Source organism: Pholcus phalangioides, unplaced genomic scaffold (genome assembly GCF_987345545.1).
Source record: "Pholcus phalangioides strain wild (caught in Gottingen) unplaced genomic scaffold, Ppha-v1.0 ptg000011l_1, whole genome shotgun sequence".
NCBI classification, from domain to species: Eukaryota; Metazoa; Arthropoda; class Arachnida; order Araneae; family Pholcidae; genus Pholcus; species Pholcus phalangioides.
In genome coordinates this window covers 8,605,499-8,626,593 of record NW_028301604.1, presented here as the reverse complement: position 1 = coordinate 8,626,593, position 21,095 = coordinate 8,605,499, and the positions used below count along the sequence as shown (strand labels likewise).

Genomic DNA, 21,095 nt, shown 5'->3' with positions numbered 1-21,095 from the left:
TTAGCTTCACTAATCCCGATAACGTCTCTCTACACGAGGTGCTTAAGAATAGATAACAAAGCCTACAATATCACGGTAAACTCAGTCTTCTTCTCATTATAACAAACCTTAGGTGTATTTTCTTTCTTCTGAAAATCTGTGATGTTAGATTAAAAAAAAAATATATATATTTTTCCCTTTAGATAATTGAAGGGTGCGATTAAATATTCAAGAGTGTAAGTTACGTTCAGCATTTTATAATTTTTCACAAGCAGTACAGCATGACAACAGGTAATAGTAATTCACGATAACAAGTCCGGATATCTGGGAACGTATAATCGAGAGAAAACTAGGAATGGTCATCAATCAAACTTGAATAGATAATTTTTTTTTTGGAGACTGAAAAACTTGCATGAGTATAGCTCATATAAAATGGTGTCTTATACCTTCTGATTACTGAAAAGGTTGATTTCACTTATTCTTAACGGTAAGTACAGTAGAGATTTGATGCACTAATGATTAAACATTTCCTTCCACTGATTAACGATTCCTTAATGGTCTTACAGCGTTTAGAGAAGGAAAAAACCAAATAATGGTTCCTGCGGATTTCAAAAGCAGCATATTTACCGATGGTCATTAGTGATAATTAAAATTATCGATTTACTAATTTGACCTACACCGCAACCATCTGTTATATGCTAAGATCTAGCAAACTTCTCATTCTTTCGCTTAAATCGGTAAAAGCAATATAAAGCATGAAGTATAGAATTCGCAATGAAAAGAGATTTCACGCCAATTAAATACACTCAATGATTTTGGATTGTGTGTGTGTGTGATTTGATTCTTCTTTCTGCAGTTTATTTGAATACTTTGAGAAAGCAAGCGACGCCGTGTTAATAAGCAATTTACAAAGTTATAAATCTGCATTTTTCTCAGTTGCCGTTGTCTCTCGACAGTATTCAAGTGAGAAGAATTACACTGTGTATTGATGAAAAATCGATTTCGGTCATCACGTCTGGGCACGAATCCAGGATGGGGTATGGATGATTTCGCGTTATCGCTCAGAATCGACTTGAAATTGTAGGTCAAGGTTCAATTTACTCTCGTATACACAAGATAACCATGATAAGATAAAATGAATCAATAATTGAATTTGGAAAAAAAATGAATGATTAGCATTTTCTACATTCATGAATATTTATAATCGATCTACATTTTATAGATGAGGGAGATATTTTTGGCTTCGAGGAGTTAAGAACGCGAAGGAATTTGAGGAAAATATGGCCAAGTACTTAGTTGAATATGTAGTTTTTCTTATTTTAATTTAAAGAACATGGTCGCAATGATAAATCGGGAGAAAGGAAGCCCTTCTGCTTTCCTACAGAATTCATAGAGAAGTGTGAGCCTGTAAATAAAGAGCATCTTTTTCACTATCGCTTTATGTTGAACATCAGTTTGTGGAGAATTTGTTGATATCTTAACACTAAAAGTCTGTTTATATAAAAATTGCCACGTTTTCAAGACAAGTAAAATTCAATTGGTCGAATGCTCGACGCGTTTCGGCTCTTCAATGGAGAGCCGTCATCAAGACCTCGTGGTCAGAATTCACACGAATGAGTCATGGAGGGGTGATGTTTAGGTCTGGTCGTCTGAAGAATTCGCCTTTGTATTTGCTGCGTCCGAGTGGTCTTTGAATTCGAATTGGGGAGCCATCTGTTGCAAAGTGTTGAAAATTTTGTCTCGACTTAGGTTAATAAAGCCTGTCCAAGCTGACGAAACAAGCCACCTATTTCGTGGCAATTTTTATATAAATTAAAATAAGGCAAAGTTTCTCATTTTTGTGATAATACTAAAAGTCTAAATAAATACCACCGCTGGTGGTATATATATCCCCTCTCAGTTCATAGTATGCTATCATGTGTATTTTATGGCGTTTATAGAAAAAAATGAAGAAACAAAGGAAGCACAGACCTTTTTTCAAGGGTTTCTTTACAACAACAAAAGCACTTGAGTATCCTGAAAGCTTAGAGAGAAGAAGCAACAGAGCCCAGAGCTCTTCCGATCAAAATTTGAAGTAGTCTACTTTATTTTTCACGCTGATTTTCTCTCTACCACCAACTAAAGATTCATTTTGAGGAGTAAGAGCTCTCGCTATGAATGACGAGGATGGAATGTAAGAAAAAACTGGAGGGCAAAGAACAATGTTTTCTCATCCAGAAGTCCCACGATAATCATTTTTTCTTTCGAGAAACACAATGAAGTAATTGATGAGAAAAGAGAGCGTTTATTATCTACGACACTTCTCGAGAGCAAAAATCTACAGCGATTTTTCGTTCTTCGAAACGTAGTATTTTCCGCGTAGTACCCCAGTACTATTCGGTTTATATTGTTTTATGTGTATACTGCATTTCCCTAGAAGCGATATCTATTAATCATTCTCGTACTTATAAAAAAAAAACGTAATAAAACACTAATTAACGGTTAAACAAAGACTTGAATTTACTTAATTTCATTCTGTTAAATAATGTTCGGTTCAAATGTTCAATTGAATGTCATTTTAAATTTGCTTCAAGGTACTAGATAAAAGCATTAATATCTATAGTGAATTAATTGATGGCTTTGCTTTTGCTGATACCTCAACTCTGTTGATTTATATATACAGGGTGAATTCGACCTATTTTTCCAAACGAAAGGGGATGATAGGCAAGCCCAAGTGGATCATGAAACACCCCACCAACCCTGTACTATCTCAAACCGTTTTCGAGTTATGGCGGATAATCGATTATGGAAAAAAATGTGTCAAGAGTTGTAAAACATCCAAATTTGTGAAGTATCTGGAAAACCGACACGCAAACCAAGTACATATTTGGAAAGAACAGAAAAAATTCTAATAGGATGACATCATTTTCATTGAAATATCTAGATTCATTGACGCTGAAAGATTGGCAACATTTAAAACCGAATTGTTGCCAAATTCTGTAACCGTCAATTCTGCAAACACCTTTCTAGGTACAATCGGTCAAATTTACCAAAAACTTGTCCAATCCACCAGCTTTCGAAAGAGCCTCCAATGACCCACATCGGTGTCTTTCTCTTTGTTCAGGAGAAATTCAGCCTTTTGCTTGCAATACCTCCTTCTTCGGCGTTCGCCCAAGTAGAGGTTCGACGAACATTCGGGAAACGAAACTAAGGTGGATGAAAACGTATGTAAATACATCACTATTTCAGATATGTAGATATGTTCAGTGGATGGCCAAGGTTTGAAGAGGCTATGTACATCACTGAAATCGGCGTTTTTCACGGAGAAAAAAAACTCGTGAGGTGCTTTGGTCGACGCGATTTTAATTCCTTGATTGTTTTCATCCTGCTGCAATCATCAGATGCAAGGACGAAAATTGTAAAGCTAAATAAGAAAAGTAACATTTGCATTAAGTTAATACACAAAGGAAACAGATGATACTTGTAATTCTTTATTCAGGAGCTGAATACCCAACACTTATCAACAATATAAATACCGATCTGTTAACAGTTCGTAATTGGTTTATTGCTAATGATCTCCATATCAACATTTCCAAAAGTAAATTTATCAACTTTCCTTACACAATATTCCACCTATTGACTATGACATAATTTTCCATAAACCAATTTGTACTAGTAATAATTCATGTGATTGGCAACGTATAGAACAAATACCCTCTATAAAATACCTAGGTATTTATATTGATCAAAATCTAAAATGGATATCTCATTCTAATCATTTAAAATATTTAAAATATATCATTGTAATCAATTAAAAACTTCGCGCGTTTCATTTTATGCAAACAAATTCTTCAACCTGAAACCATAAAAAAAAAATCAATTCTCTTCATCTCTGAACTCGTCAAGAACATCCAATAGACACAATTTTATTTACTCAATGCCTTTAGTTCATAAAACTATTCTCAAAAAACATTTTAGCTTTCTCATTCCTAATTTTTTTAATAGCCTTCCAAATGATCTCGTACAGTCCCCCTCATTTTCAATTTTCAGAAAAAACCTCAAAAAACACTTGCTACAAATTTTCAATATTGAAAATTACTTTCTTTAATTAATTAATTAAATTAATTAATTTACTTTCATCCCCAGATTCTCAATCACTCCCTGTTGTGTGTGTGTTTATTACTGTCTTTTCACCTCCCCCGGTCGAATTCTTAATTAAAATACCCCTTGCTGTCAACTCTGCACTGCCAGTCCAATTCATACATAACCGTATGTTGATTTATAGATTTTTTTTATAATCAATAAAGCACCCTCCCCCCCTGTGACCATTGCATTATTACATTATTATATATATATTTATAGTTTAGGTAATATATGTGTTTGTGTAATCGCATTTCCACCCCAACCCCCCTCCGCCTACTTTGATTTTTTTTTCATTGTATTATTTTATATTGTATGGTAATTGAAATGTTATTAAATTAACTTCATTGTAACAACTAGTATGGGACATGGTGTCTCCTTGGTGATTTTCATTAACCTAATGTATTGTTATCATTCACCTAACATATTAATAAATTGAAATTGAGAAAAAACAAAACACAAAAAAAAAGAAACAAAATAAGTGTGACGTTGCCCCACGTCTTCTATCAGGGAATATGAAAAGAAAAAAGAGTGACGTATCTCCGTTCATGATTAAAGCGCGTATGCATTCGAAAACGTGCGAAACTTACAGCAGCTGCTGAAATTGGTCATTTTGGAAAATTATATATTCTAGAAACCTTGGAAATTGGTCACCCTCCTGCCCAATGCATGCCCTTGCCCGCTTATGAACTGAAACCACTACAGCTCTTAGCGAGAAATCACCCTTTAATTTCACTATAGTATCATCGCGGCGGCTGTTTAAGTCTTGAAAACTGTCTCTGTACGGTAAACCTATTGCTTCAGGAAACCCCAAACAAAGAAGTCTAAAGGAGTCAGATTTGGCAATGTAGGTGGTCAAAGAACTGACCCTTTACGACCAATCTATTGCGGATACTGCTCTGCCAGGAAGTCCCGAACGACATTTGAAGAATGTGCAGTGGCCCCATCGCGTTGGAAAATGATTTCTGCTCGTTGGGGTGCAGGTATGACATCAAGTAATTCTGGCAGATGATGTTCCAGAAACTCTAGATATATATCGCTAGTCACATGACCTTGGAATACATTTGTGGACCTATCAAAACATTTCCAACCACTCCAAGCCAAACATTCAATCTGAATCGCGTTTGGAACGATGAGTTACGCGTTACAAAGGGATTTTGTTGAGCGTAATGTTGCCAATTATGTAAATTTAATATGCCATCCCGAGTGAAAACTGACTCATCTGCCAAAAATATCGATCTCAGGAAATGGAGTTCTTCAATATCTCGCTCCAATAGCTAACGGAAAAATGTTACCCGCTTTTAGAAGTCTGACCGCCGTAATTCTTGTACGGCTGTGAAATGGTATGGATGGTACTGGTTTTTCTGTAAAACATTCACAACTCTTTTTTGTGAAATTCCACCTTCTCTCGAATAGGCGTGAACAAACACTTGGCTCTTCCTCCACTCGGTCGAGCACGAACTCCTCGACGGTTGCGGAGAAGCCATCTGGCCCTTTTCGTACGCCTTACCAAATAAACCAGTCTCTCTAAATCTTTGGTGAATCGCGGTAAATATAGCACGGTTGGGCATACGACGATGTGGGTAACGTAGACCCGCCATGTTAACGCAGACAGTACTCGTCTTCGGCTCTCCGAGTTACCACTACGAAATCCATAAATCAAATGCATATCCACGTACTGTTCGTTCGTAAAACGAGCCATAACCGTTTACAGGTTAGAAGGTATAACTACTTACAAATGCAAATACAAATACAACGCCACAACAGGCAAACTGCCCAACGAGGTGGCTGACTTAAGAACATCATGGATCCCCGAGCCATTTTTTGGAGGCCCTACCTACTACTGCTACACCACACATACACCCCCCTACCCCACGGAACCCCCAACGAATCGGTACATGCGGGAATGTGCGTGTACGTGTAGTGAAACCTGACGTGAAGTTTTTTGTTTCTCTGTAATGCTTGTTATGTGTAGTGCTGCCATCTGCCACCAGTTTTTCTAACTATGAGTGAAGTGTTATGATTGAATGATTTATCGTTGTAGGACTGTTGCTCTCTGTGGCGAGACTTTTTAACGGGGAGATCGGCTCGCATTTGCGCCTTGAAGTTGGGAACCACAGAAAACCAACTTCAGCCGACCAACTTGATCCCTCTAATGACTGAAATCGAAAATAAAATTCAGAAATGAAAGGGAAAATAAACTGCAACGGAATAAGAACCAACTTGGTTCATTTGTAGCAATGTAAGAAAAACATGCGAATCAGAAAATAATAGAAAGTGAGCTCAGCGTGAAAGAAAAAAAATCGACCGAGCTAATGCAATAAACAGCAAAAATGTCAAAGAAGTTGATGGGCTCATGCTCGCTAATGTGGATTGACTCGCTGTTTTTGTACCTATGAGTAGAATGCACGCGCAGGAAGCTTTGAGCACATCTACGTATCTGAGATAGTGATGGATTTACATACGTTTTCATCCACCTTAATTTCGTTTCCCGAATGTTCGTCGAACCTCTACTTGGGTCAACGCCGAAGAAGCGAAAAGAGGGTATTACAAACAAAAGGTAGAATTTCTCCTGAACCAGACCACCGATATGATTAATTATAGGCTCTTTCGAAAGCTGGTGGACTGGACAAGTTTTTGGTGAATTTGACCGATTGTAGCTAGAAAGGTGTTTGCAGAATTGACGGTTACAGAATTAGGTGACAATTCGATTTTAAATGCCGCCAATCTTTAAGCGCTTGTAGCTCGTCAATGAATCTAGATATTTCAATGAGAATGATGTTCATCTTATTAGAATTTTTTCAGTTCTTTCCAAATATGTACTTAGTTTGTGTGTCGGTTTTGCGTCTCGAAGTTGCGGGAACCAACTTCAGCCGACCACCACTGCGGTGACGGTGGGGTTCGAACCCGGATCCTCGCGATGCGAGTCCGTCATTATGACCACTCGACCACAACAGCGGCACTATCCTATGCTGGCAAAACGTTTTACATACAATTTATTCCCGTTTTAACGAATACTATTATAGCGAAAATCTTCTTTTAACGAAAAAGTTTATAATCCTCGCAGATAAGTTCACATAAGAATAATGTAATATGGAATTCCTTTATAACGAAATTTCGTCATTACGAAGTGATTTCTCCGGTTTCTTGAAGTTCGTTATAACGGGATCCAACTGTATCTTGGATACTTAATGCATTTCTTTGAAAATTTACAAAAAATTAAGTATCGAAGATATGTAAAACTTTTTACCAGCATACCATAGCTCATACAATCAAGAACATGCAGAAAAAAAAAGTTTTAACACTTGGACTGTCTGTGAAGGTAATTATCGATATGTTGTCGTTCTTCCCATATGTCCCTCATGCTCGATGTGGTTCATGTATATGAAAATTCGGTAAGCTTATTCATGTTTTTTTCTGTAAATTGAGTACAGTGAGGCATATGATTATTGGTCACAAAATTTTCTCACTGCTTAATTGTTAAGGGCGACAAATCAAAGAATGTTGATTCTATACTGCTGAAAGGTCAGCATCCCATTCCAGATGATATACAGGACAGCGATAGGTACTGAGTCACATTCCCTCGCACTGCTTAGAAACTCCCAGTATCGTTACAAATGAAGCAATATTACTCATTCGTTGTTGATGACAAAATTCTTCATTTGTGGAAGAAAGTAAGGAACTTGGGATGAAGGAGCAATTGTGTGATCCGTGTCTCTATCAATGCTTGCACTGTCAGCAGTCAACAACCAAACAATGACAGATTACTAGTATAGAGACGATTAACTTAAATAACTGGCTATTTCTTACGCTGCAACAATTAGAGTCGAATTCATTTGGTTTTTTTTTTATCATTCGACACGCCTTACGATGTCTGTACTCAATTCATGTCGATGTGTAAAAACTACGTGATTTGATACATTGCGCATACGTGTATTTCATTGAGTAAAAATAAAAAATTGACATGAAATCAGATATACATACATTTTAAACCTTGAAAAGTTTCAACTTTAATTTAAAAATATTATGCTCTTCCTATAAAACACTATACTTTGTACTTACCTCCTCAATAATCTATTCCGTCAAGTACCGGATCGGTACATTCTACAGTAAGAAATTGTGAAAATTCACTCAGCATAGAGAAATGATCAAGGTAGAAAAAGTTTAATGAAGCAAACATTTTTTTGAGATACCACGAGGTAATGTGAGCAATCAGTATAGATCTCATGACTTAACTCTATTTTGTATCCTTGAGTTTCATTTGTCTATGTAAAAACTCTACTTACGGATTTCTCCGATGAAGTAATAGAAGTGTAGATGAAAATTAATTACGCATTTCACACATGATATTATGTAAAAATAGTGAAAATGTTAACCAGCGGAATAGATTCAAGAGATTATTACATAAATGTTTTGATGAGGAAATTCTTACAAACATTATTCATTTTCCAACATTGATTAACAACGCTTGGAATTCCCATAAAGCAGACATAACAAATACGTTAAAAAAATAATAATGGAAGTGCGTTTACCACCACCTAATGAACGAAAAGATTATTTGTACACTTCATGGATGGACTGCAATAAATCCATAAGTAAACGTACCAATTCCATTATAAGTAAAACCAAACAGCCAAGATGAGCTATCAATAGGATGAACTGTGTTTACCTTGCTTGCTTGCAGTCCAGAGAGACTTTGACTCCTTTGATGCGCAACCAGCGACGACTTGAGACTGTTAGCAATATCATTGACATTGGAAGGAAGGGTCCCCGAAGACAGGCTACTCACGGCGACGTGATCGAGCTGATTCGCGTTAATAGTCGCGTTTACGGGGCCATCTTCAGTAGGTGCCCCTGCTACGACCTCGGACGTCGGAGTCTGGGACTGGGACGGGACCGGTGGTGTAGGGACGCTGCGGCTACTTGATGGAGAGGCGCTAGCCGAGGTAACTGGTGTAGAAGCATTTCCATTAGCTTGTTGGGGTTTCTGTTGCTGGGCTGCTTGACGAGTTGCCTCCTTCACCTCCTGGAACTTCTCGATGAACTAGAAAGTAAGTCACAGAATTAATACAAACTTATTCTCATGAGACCTTATATTCAAACAAATAAATTTTAATGATATGAATAATAATACATTATGTTGAACAAATCCAACAATCAGAACATACGCTTGAAGACAAAATATATGCAATGAATAAAATTGCGATCATTTTAAAGTACCGTAATTACCTGCGCATAATCCGCTACGTATGCAAATATCTCCACTCAGAGGAAAACAAAAGTAGTGAAAAATGCAAACTTCTTGTTACATTATCATCAATAACAAAATCTTCAGGAAGGGAAAGGGTTAGCACCAGTTTTTTTTAGAAAATACATCGATTTATCCTCTCACATTCACACGCCATAAATAAAACCTATTCTTGCGAATTATCTTTAAATAATATTGATTTTTATTTTAACCTTTCAGGAAAAAAAGAAGCTGCAGAGAGAGATAATACGCAGCTAACTTTGATTCGTATACTAAGAAACATTGTGGGTTTTACGCAGAAAATTTACGGTACTTTCCTAAACACATTTTCCCATTCAGCCAACTCTTGCATCTGATTATTGTTGTTTTATTCGAGTCAGCCTGTAGTTTTTATCTTCTTCCATAAAAGATGTCTCAAATCATTCGCGTGAAAAATGGTCTCGTCTCCGATTTTTCCAAATAATTCTAAGCGCGAAATTATAATATGTTTTCAAATTTAATTTCTAAATCGAATCTGATCAGACTTGATAAGTACTATACTAATTGGCATATTATATACTGACAAAAACATCATTCTTGCATCACATATCCTTATTTTTCTCAGCAATTAGTTTGTTTTTGGGAGAGAGTCTTCCTCCCAATTCATGAGAAAAAGTTGCGGGGTATAAAACTAGTTATTGCGTTATTCGAATTCATGCGTAGTTAACTTTAAAATATTGAATCGAAACAGTCAAATATCCATCTACAATATTTTCCAAACAAAGCCGTTCACGAAACAATAATCATTGTTCATAATACGAATGTACAAAAATAAAATAAAAAACGGATTACCAAGATATCGTAAGTTGGAAATGTATATTATGTTAAATAATAATGCCATGTTTACACAATGTAGCCTTCTGATGAAATTTTAATACATTCATTAGAACTAAAAAAAAATACTCATAAGAAATGCTGATACAGAATTATTTCGTGGGCGTAACGCTTCTACAAAATACATAGCAAAAAATGTCAAAAATCTGTGGAAAACAGCAAAATCTGTGGAAAATAACAGAGTGGGAGCCATGTTCTGGTTTGGTGGTGTCAATGTGAAAAAAAAAAATTAAAATCACGAATTGCATTAATTTTATTATAATATGGCAAATCACTTTTTTATTTTGTGCCTCGTACTACATGCATCAGATTTTTATAAATGAAAAAATTGTTTAATGTAGTAAATACGTACATATAATCGCATTGGGAAGAGTTAAAAATCCGAAGTCAAAATGCACAAGTATATACACGGTACTTTAGAGTTGTTTTATTTTTTAATGAAAAGAAAAAGGTTAGGCCTGTGTGTATTCAAAAGCAAAGAGAAAAATCATCCATACAACTAACAATATAAAAGACAACGGACGGGGAAGAAGAAATGATGAGCGCAGATATTTTTTTTCATCTGTTTTCTTTCTCGATTGCAGCCAAATCTTAACACCTATTTCAGGGACAATATATAAGAAGCTCGTCAGAAAAGTATCATCACGCTAGTGGGCCGTCGAAAGCATCGCAACGTTAAATGGATTCCAAGTTGATTCAATACCGCTGATATCTTTCGGAATGCGTCATTTGTTCCATAAAACGAAAGTTGGGAAAGAAATAGCACAAAGATAAGGCTTTCACTATTTTTCCCGTCTTTTTCTCCTCCTTTTTATTGGTTGTCCAAGGGTCCTTTGGTTGTATACTCACACACACACACATGTATATAGATACTTTGTCTTGACATTATGGTGGGGAGAGCTAAACCTTTCAACAATTTGAGGAGAGAATCGAAAAAGATGACATGCTGCAAGGTATATTCACGCCTGGATAACGTTTTCGACATTCATTCGACTTCCTCGACAATTTTATTTACTTTGTACACACAGCATCTGCTTTTCGTCACACGAAGCTTCTATTCCAAAAATAAGAAACGAACCATCAGCTCGCACGGAAAAATGAAACAACACAGACAGAATACAGGCGTATTCCGGGAAAAACTTCCAGCCAGAAGATTCCTCATTTTTGAATTATGAGTCCGTAAAAATCCAATGAAATTGGCCGTTCCTAAAGAACTAATATTTCAGCTGCAAAAATTCACAAAAGTGATTTTTAAATATTTTCATTACTCGTTTATTGATTTAAATTATCATTTGCACATTTAGAAGTTTCCGAAATTGTTACTGAGTTTCTTGACGGCAATGTAGTTATCAGAAAGGTGAAAAAAGAAGCAGAACAAGCAATACGTTTATAAATTAGCGAAATCGCCACCAATTTTAATGAGGTTCGTGCCCATTTTTACCTCACCGATTACGTCAAAATGTGAATTTTTCAAACTATGAACGTCGCCAAGTCCACGGATATCTTCCCTTATTTAGCGATACGACGGCTTTTAATTAAACTAAACCAGTCTGGTTAAACAGATATAACCTCTTCTTTTTCTTCAAAAGGAATGTGCCAATTTTAACATTTTCTGGCCCGAAAATGTAATTTACATACTGACACCATTAAATAGAATTCAAATGTTTCAAACGGACGAAGTCATTTCTGGTTTTCGAAGAAAACTTTCGAATGAACGAGTATAAAAAATGCACGAAGACGTGATCGACAACATTGGAACAGAAAGCGAAGAGCTGGTGAATGAGTAATTTCGAGACGTTGATTTAAGCAAAAATCAACGTCCCGAAAAAAGAGCGCCGGAGGAAAATGAAATCGTTTGCATGGAACACTAGATTTTTCGAAATCTCACGCGAGATTTAACGTGATTTGAAGAGATTCATTGAATTTGTAGTACATTTATTGCATCGAAAGAACGATTTAAAAGAAGAAAAAAGAAGACGAATCGGATTTGATCATTCAAAAGAAATAATGAATAAAGATTAATGAATAATCATACAACTAGGGATGTAGAAACAAAATGAAAAAAAAAGAAAAACAACCATAATTTACAAATTCAATAAGACATGAATTGTTCGATTCAGAGCTTTTATTTGAAACCATTTGTTATTCATGCTTGCTTTGACAAAAAAATATGAATGCGCATATATTTATTTGAGTCTACTTTGAGAAACACAACCAGTGCAGTTGGGTGGGAAATGAAGGCTTCATATATCAGTGGTCGTCCCAGGTTCGGTAGATGAAGAACATATTTTTCTGACATTCTATGCCTGGATTCCAACCCGTGGACTTTGACGGTAACCTTCATAGTGGAACGACGAGCATCTTACCACTGCGCCACTCTGTTCGGCTGGTAAGTTCTGCAATAATTTCGTCATTAGCGCCACCGAACGCTTGCACATCACTGTCCGAGTTTGAGATTTCTTTCGATTCTTCGATTCGAATTCTTTCCATTTCAATCGCTAGTCCCGTTCAGAAATCATTTCTTATCACTCATGCGCTGCAATCTTTTGTTGTCTCACATTCTGGACCATGGGGCGTGTCGTTTTCCAAGATGAAAAAACCCTGATATAATGTATTACCAGTTCTCTAAAGAGGTAAAATTATCGTTATAGACAGGTGCGTCTAAAAAATGATTATCCCTGTAGGCAGGTTCCAAAATACATATACATTAAGCAAATAGGAATTCCGCCGGGACCAAAGAAAATACCGTTATAGGCAGGTTCATCGTTATAGAAAGTATCGTTAAACACAGGTTTCACTGTATATCGCTAAGATGCGTGAGAGGCGATGAGTATACAACTGTTGTCACTTTTTAATAATTTTTTGCGGCTTTAATAATTGCATTCCGCCTCTAATTTTTTTTGGTTTTATGTGTTTCTGGGCGAGATGAATGTACTTAAATTTTTTCATAATTTCTTGAGGACGACACCTTGGGACTCTTGACTTGTTAAAGAATTAGATTCTTGAAAAAAGGCTATCGTTTGCTGGTGTGCTTATTACGTATATGGTGCACTCGGTGATAAACTGAGGTAAATTCGACTGAGAGTTTTGAGTTTCCACTGTGAAGTTTAAGTTCGAAGCTTTATGCTTTAGTCATAAAAGCCAAGGAAAGGTGTTCTTCTCCTCCAGGAGATTACTTTAACTCAAGAAAATAGATTATGAAGATATTTTAGTTGACATGCAACTTAGGTTGCATCATGCACCGTGCTTCCTGGTTTCTTTCGTGTGTTGCTAACAATTACGAAATAATCGAAGTAGACAGAAGCATATGAACTGGTGAAACATGAACAGCATGGTCACTAGATTCGCGAAGCAGTTGGCAATGAAAATATAAAGGAATGGTCTAGGGAAAATAAGAAGCCGATCATCTGGAAATGGACGAAGGAAATTACGGTATTGGTAAAGAAAAAAGAATATCAAAGAACAAGGAAACAGAATGGTAAGATGGAAAAAAGTACCATCTTCACAAGGAAAGAAGCAAGATAAAAGCAAAAGGGTCACGAACAGCCTGTCAACTCGGCGACAGCCGAAAGAGTATCATGTGGTCGAAGACAGTATTAAATGTTCGATGTTCCACCAACTGAGGATAAACTTACTTTTCTCTCCAGATCCATTCGACGTTAGAATATCATATTGATATAGAGTAATAGCTAACAGAATAATGCTGATACACATAGAAATATAACCTTCCATGGTAATCCTCAAAGTAAGACTATCACAAAAAAAAACAAAAAAAAAAACACCATCATAAACAATATTAAAATCCACGCAAGTTATCAATGCATATTTATTTAGCTACTTTCATTTGAGTTATGTCGGTAATCTAAATAGTTTTGCAAAAATTCAAGTTAGATACGTGAGGAACCAACCAAAATTACACATATGCTTATAACTTGATAATTTGTCATTTTTGTAACCCACAAGAGTCATGCGACAATGTTTTACTAATATAAGTTCAATTTATATAAAAATGAGAGAAATCGGTTTTACATTTGCATAGGATTAGGCGTAATTCATCGACGAATTCTTTTTATGATCAGTGCTTCTTTACTTGCCACCAGTGTCAACTGTTGACCTGGTCGGTCAGTGAACCTCGTGATATGATTTTTTAGCATAGGGTAGTGTCTGCTATGAAGCATCAATAAGGATGAGGACTTAACTTTTATCTATGTTTCATCCTAGTTGGTTAGATGTTGTAAAACTCGAACAAAAAAACAAAAACAAAACTCTCGCCAATCGATCCAAAAACTCGAAATACTGCATTCATATTAATACAAACACAAACGCCAAAGCAGGCAAATTGCCCAACGAGGGGGCTGGAAAAAAGATGCCCATAAAATTACAGACATTTCAAACAGACAATCAATCATGGAATTGAAGGAAAAAACGTATTAGTTGTAAGATGGATTGGGTGGAATTACTTCATGCTTAAACAGAAAGAGTATCATATTTCGTGCTTGTGAGCGATGTTATTTAACTCCATTTCAAATAAGTAGATTTATTTAGTTAGATTTCCAAAGTGTGAAATGTTCTTAACTATGTAAAGAGAAGTCATCTTTCTCTGGAAACTTTTACTTTCTCTTATTTACTTCATTTTATATTTCCAACTGAAATTCGCTGTTTCGCCTGATTTAAGATGTAACCATCCTGTTGTAGTAGTCACTGAATTAAGAAGTCGTTTGGTTAACAAGACAATTCTAAGCGCAAGCAAAGAATGTTTTACTGCAGCTAAGAAATCTTCTGGCTCTTCTCTGAGTGCTACACTTTGTAGCTAATGGCACTTTAAAAGTTTGAATCTCAGAAAGTGCATTTCTCATTCCATTTGAGTTGTTAGAGCTTGTCGATTCTTTTCCAACAATGCAAGTGGAGGGGGCGCGATGAAGTTCACAGAAATTACCATTAATGTGGATCGTGTTCATTTATAATTTTTGCTTATGAATGGTAAGTTATATACGTATACTGTACAAAATATTATTACAAAAATGTGCTGCAAGTTGTTTCTCCCACCCACAAGTGTATCGAACAGTGTGGTAGTCATTTCACTTTGTTCATTAACTTGAACAACAGTTGAATATATATATGTGAATGATTTACTGATGACGCTATTGCGACATAATGCAAATGTTTTAATTAATTTTTGATTTACGAATTCATTCATTCTTTAGACTGACTTGTAGATAAATTTAGAAAAATCGAAACTTTGAAGATTAATTTTTGAGCAAAATATTTTAATTCGATTTAATGTTCGAACGGAGTTCTAGCATCCAAAGGAGGGAATGCAATGTATAAAAACGAAAATCGGTACGTTAAAAATGAATTTTTAGCATTGTGCTAAAAACACAGCGTATAAGCGAACCTGGTAATCGCTAAACAATTGCAATATCTCATCTTGGTCAGTTTTCGTTCCATAGTTCAATCGAAATAAATAAGAAAATAGAATGAATATCAAAAACACTCTTGAAAACCATAAACTTTCAATAAATGTTTATAAAATCGATTAAAAAACCGACAAGGATTGATAAATAACTAAAAAATGAGAGTAAGAGGGAGAGAATACAAAAATTTGACATTTCTTTTTACAGCATTTTCTGTGATGACTGAAAAAATTATCGAGGTCACCACTGACCTGCAATTGACTGAAATTTTTAACTTGATTGCCCTATTAGCTTTTTTTTCTTTTCATACAATACCATGGTAACCGAAATGAAAGTTAGACTGACAGATAGGAGAAGCTATAGTCGTCACAAGTGAGTAATAACGCTCGAGACACTGATTATGACAAGCAATAATTCTGTTAACGGGAAGTGCTGGCTGTCAAATGCATTAAATGCGTTTTCCGGAAAGTATGAACACACTTTAAGCAGTGGGAGTTATTTATTTCGAAACTCTATTACCTGAGCAACAATAAACGAACTTAATTCATTAGATTTAATCAAACAAGACATAGTGAGCAGTACAGAAACACATTGATCCTATTAGCTAGCATAGTTCATCCAATAAAACTATAAATTAATAAAATACAATAAATAGGAAGAGGTCACGTCTTTTCTGACACGCTACATGGAGGGGAAAAAGCGACATAAAATAGTTCTCATTTGGTGATATATCGATAGTGTTCATGTTTCTAACATGTCCATTTCTGTTGTTATAAAAAACGAGGCAAGATAAAAAAAAACAACAAATAAACAAGATATAAACAACAAATATGACAAGTGTCGTTTTTGACAACAACTGCCCATGTTAGAAACATGAACAGTATGGTATCATTCGATAGACAGTATGATATTCTGTTGACAAAAATATTCGTTGAAACAAATACAGCGAAACCTCGATATAACGATATTCTGCGGGCCAAGAAAAAATATCGTTGTAGAGGGATTATCGCGTTATATTGAGAGGCAACATTATCATCGCGAGCCATCAAATTTATGCTGCTGTTGGTTTCTTTTCTAAATCGGCGTTGTTAATACCACCAAAAGATGCTCTTTTGAGTATTTTATTGCAGTAAAATTTTTTTAATTGATTAGTTGATAAACAAAATTCTCAGTTAGATATATGTGTGTGTTGCCCCTATGAAGAGGTTTATCGCAATACACTTTGGTGCATCACACAAAAAGCAGCGATACTGAAAACAAACTTCATTTTCGGTGATTAGGTGGTACCAAATACCGAAGTTATGAGACGTCCTCGGAAGAACTAAAATATGTGATTAGTTGAAAAATATATTGTATGTGAAGGATATTTTTTCTCTCGAGTGAAATACAAAAAAATATATCGTAGCAGCGATTTCATAATATCCTCAAGAAATATCATTATATAGAGGGGTTTATCGTAGTAAAGGATATCATTATATCAAGAGGAGTTTAACATTTGATTACAGGCGATTGCAAACAAGGTATGAAAAATATCGTTGTAGAGCAAGAGTTGCTCAACTTTTTGCAGAGTGCGAGCCACTTTATTGGTTTGAAAACGTGTCGCAGGCCACACATAAATGATCTGTAAATTTGCCTCGGGCCACTCAAGTGATCTGAGAAAGTGCAGCGGGCCACTTTAGTGACCTCAAATAGCACCCCAGTTCATTTGAGTGATCTGCAAATGTGCTGCGGGTTATTTAAGTTGTCTGGAAATGTGCCGCGAGTTATTTAAGTTGTCTGGAAATGTATTGCGGGTCACTTAAGTGGCATATGATAGTGCCGCGAGTCAATTAAGTGATCTGGAAATGTGCCCATGTCTGGGTCTGTCGGATTGAAAAAAAGACCGATGATACCACTGCATCGTGATTTGAATATGTAATAAGTTCCAGCATAATATAACTGCCATTCAGCTTGAGAAACAATCAACGAGATTGCAGAAACTAGACATCTCTGCTTTATGAGAAGCCTTCTTCAAGTATAGTTTAATCTGATCATTTTTCCAGAATTTAAAAAAAAATAAAACTTTTCAAAGTAGTTCCTTCAAGAAGAAAGTATTTCTTTGAAGAAACCATACAACATCATTTTTTCTTAAAATTTGAAACTGGATCTTATAAACTTCAGTGCGATTCTAGAACGTACTGTACAACACTTATTGTGCAGAAGATAGGCGTTGGTTTTCATTTGAATTCGGGGAAAGAATTATAATTAAAAAGGTAAATTGATTAATTTTGTGTTTACTTTTTTAGCTTGATGACTAATAACTGAAAAAGAAGAGACGGAATAATGTAAAAATATGACTTTATAATTTTCCAATTTTGAGGTATTTTTTTCATGTTTTTTAGGTCATAAATGCTTTTATATTTTGAAGATTTTTAGGTCATAAAAATCCGAGCACTAGTTACAACTACGATGCTTTTTAAGTATCTACTTTCATGGTATCGCATCGCAACATTCTGTACGCATTGAGCAGTTTTCACAACATCGTTATACCAAAATATCATAAACTCGCAAGGGAAAAACTGGATGAGCCCCTATTGATCATACCACAATTCAAATGTCACGCTAAAACCTGGTCATTCGTCAAAAATGTCATTTTTGTGTTTGTGTTTATGGATTTTTTTTTTCTCTCATCAAAACTCGCGATAACATATGGTGCATTTTTCCATATCATCCATCATCTTTAAAATCGATGGGAAGATTCATCATAAACACGAAATAAATAAATAAAAAATTGCGTTTTCAAATTATACGTGAAATGTTTTGAAAATTTCAATTTGTTATAAAAATGGGATAAAAATAACCCCCCCTCCCCAACCCAGCAATTAATATGAGCATAGATAGGAGAAAGTTAGAAAAGAACAGTGTAAACTAACGGACAACGTTTCTTTCCCTCGTTTATGCTGTTCTTTTCCAATTTTTCTCTGATTTTTTAAATAAAATATCTCAGCGAATACTGCATATAGATACGCGGAATTTTTTTTAACTATACAACCCCTTGCATCATGAATAACGTATCTGAATCCTAGATAATATTCAGATACTTCTCTAATTAGAAGTATACCTCTAGGAGCAACGGTTCACTAGTAAAATACGGCAAGGGGAATTGTGGAATCAATCTGTACAATTTCCCTATAAAATTTACTCTACCAGAAAAATCTATATATATTGTTTGATGAATTTTAATATGAATTTTTAAATATAAATAATGCGGTCTAGAGTATAAATAATAGTATATTAAAATTTGAACAATATTCATGTATTATAATATTTTTGCAACTAAATTCAAATTCTATTTGATATTTTTAAATTCGTGTCATACCAATATAAGAACCTCTTGCTTCATACACTCTAAAATAAGTTTAATTTTCTTATTTCACGAATTTTTTTTTTCTCAATCGAAATACTGAATGGCATTGTATCGAAGAAAAATACACTCGAATCACATTAGTTTGACCACCAGCGAAGATCCAGCGATAAAACAGATTTGCACACCTTGGGCTGCAGCAAGGTTCACACAAGAACACGCACACACAGCTGATATTCACCTCTCACATCAACAGCACGTCTCTGACCCCCGAGTGGCGTGGTGGTAAGATGCTCGTCTACCTACGCTCTACGGTCCCGAACCCAAGGGGGGATATAGATAAGATTTTCCCTAACGAACTTGAGGAGACCACCGATAGACAACGCCTTCATTTCCAACCCATCTCATTAATGGCAGTAAATTGCAATATAGCCAGAGTTGGTGTTTAAAGTAAAGTAAAGTACTTTAAAGTAAAGTAAAGTAGTAGTAGCACTTCTCTGATGTCAAAAATAGAGGAGACGACAATTTGACTCCACTCTGTATATTTAGGTCAAAAGCAAAGAATCTAAATGTAAGGAATTGCTTGGAAATATATTCAAAGGGTAACACAATATCAGGAGACACGCAACTTCAATGTCTCTGAGCGAATCAATAGTCAGGTTCATGATTATGTAGAAAGCTCCTATCAATTACCGAAGGCATGCAATCTGCTGGGCATTATACGAGATCCCATTTCAGTTGCTCACCTTGATTCTAATAATTTGATGTTTATATTGTTGGGGTTTACAGTTTCCTGAGCACCCATCGTCATGAAACTCATCTGCAGTTAAGAATTTGATATTTTTAGGAAAAAGAGAGTTTGTACCGAACGTAAGTGATATCAAATCAAGTACTTAAATGAAGCTGAATAATAGACTACACGTACAGTGTATAAAATATGAAAAATGAATAGAAAATTTCCGCGGGTTTTAAAAATCATGCTGCGACTGAGAAAAAGATAAAGTTTAAATAGTCTAGCTATATATCATTTTGAATCAGTGACTTGTTTGATAGCGTCCATCACGCTTTTAATACATATTCGTAATAATGTAATGTCGCGCTCTCTCACATTCCTTTTCCCTACATGAACGTCGTTTTACTGTTCGCTTGTTAGTTATACGCTAGAAAAGTAGTATGATTGAAATTCTTTAATTCATAACAAATAACTAGACTTGGTTAAAAAAACTTTTGTTTAGCATGAGCGGGTGCTTCAAGAAGCAGCCATTTGCTTGCTTTAGTGCAGCTTACTTGTTAATGCAGTAACTGATGCTTCGAGAGTTCTCCGTGAATTGAAAGCGAGAGTGGCTCCTCTCCAGAAGCGTAGAGCAAGAAGATGAGAGACCGAACGTGACTCGAAGCGTTTCTGTGTCCCTTAACTCATCGGATAGCCAATTTACACGCATACAGTTAAGGGTTAATAAATTAATCCTTTATTGATATACGTGATGCTATGATACAGATGAAAATACAAAGATCACAACTGGCAAAATACCCAACGAGATGGCTGACAAAGATGCCCATAAAAAATATGGATGTGAAATATATCTAAATTATATCAAAAATACAACCCAAAAAAGAGCAGTGAAAAATCAATAATTATGGTAAAATATAATACACTGCCCATAAAAAAATTTATGGTTGTTTTATCTAAGTAGGGATAGCTTCTCGATTTATCCCAATGTGTTGATCGTATTTCTTCTTAAACGTGTGTGTTAAAATTCACGACCCCCGGGGGTAAGTCGTAAGGTTCGGCAGGGGAATGATGCCACGCTATATTAGCACCAGCTCCTCAAGGCCCAGTTATAAGGCCCTAGGAATGACCTATAAACTCTAACACCTCTCTATATTCAATGAAACGTTGATTTCGTTCTCAAAAGGTATTTGAAGACCACAGTGCAAAACTATTGAACTACTTGAGCCCTGACCTAGGCTCATTACCAATAAGAAAAAAAAAGGTAAAAATGTATTTGTGTACTTGACCTTTTCTGTAACTATGCTACGACTGTTAAGATGCTTGACCACAAAACCTACAAAATTTTGCATGCATCTACCCGAAAGATAGAAAGATGACCTGCGTTTC

The 21,095-nt window shown here is 35.5% G+C and overlaps 1 protein-coding gene across 2 annotated transcripts in view; it reads right to left on the bottom strand.

Moving 5' to 3' along the window:
• homer (protein) overlaps positions 1 to 21,095 on the bottom strand; it is a 242,861-nt gene that overhangs the window by 46,119 nt on the left and 175,647 nt on the right. For both annotated transcript variants that reach the window (XM_089238954.1, XM_089238952.1), the window contains exon 4: positions 8,768 to 9,142. In XM_089238954.1, the coding sequence (XP_089095080.1) occupies positions 8,768 to 9,142 (375 nt within the window). The remainder of the gene's footprint in view (positions 1 to 8,767; positions 9,143 to 21,095) is intronic.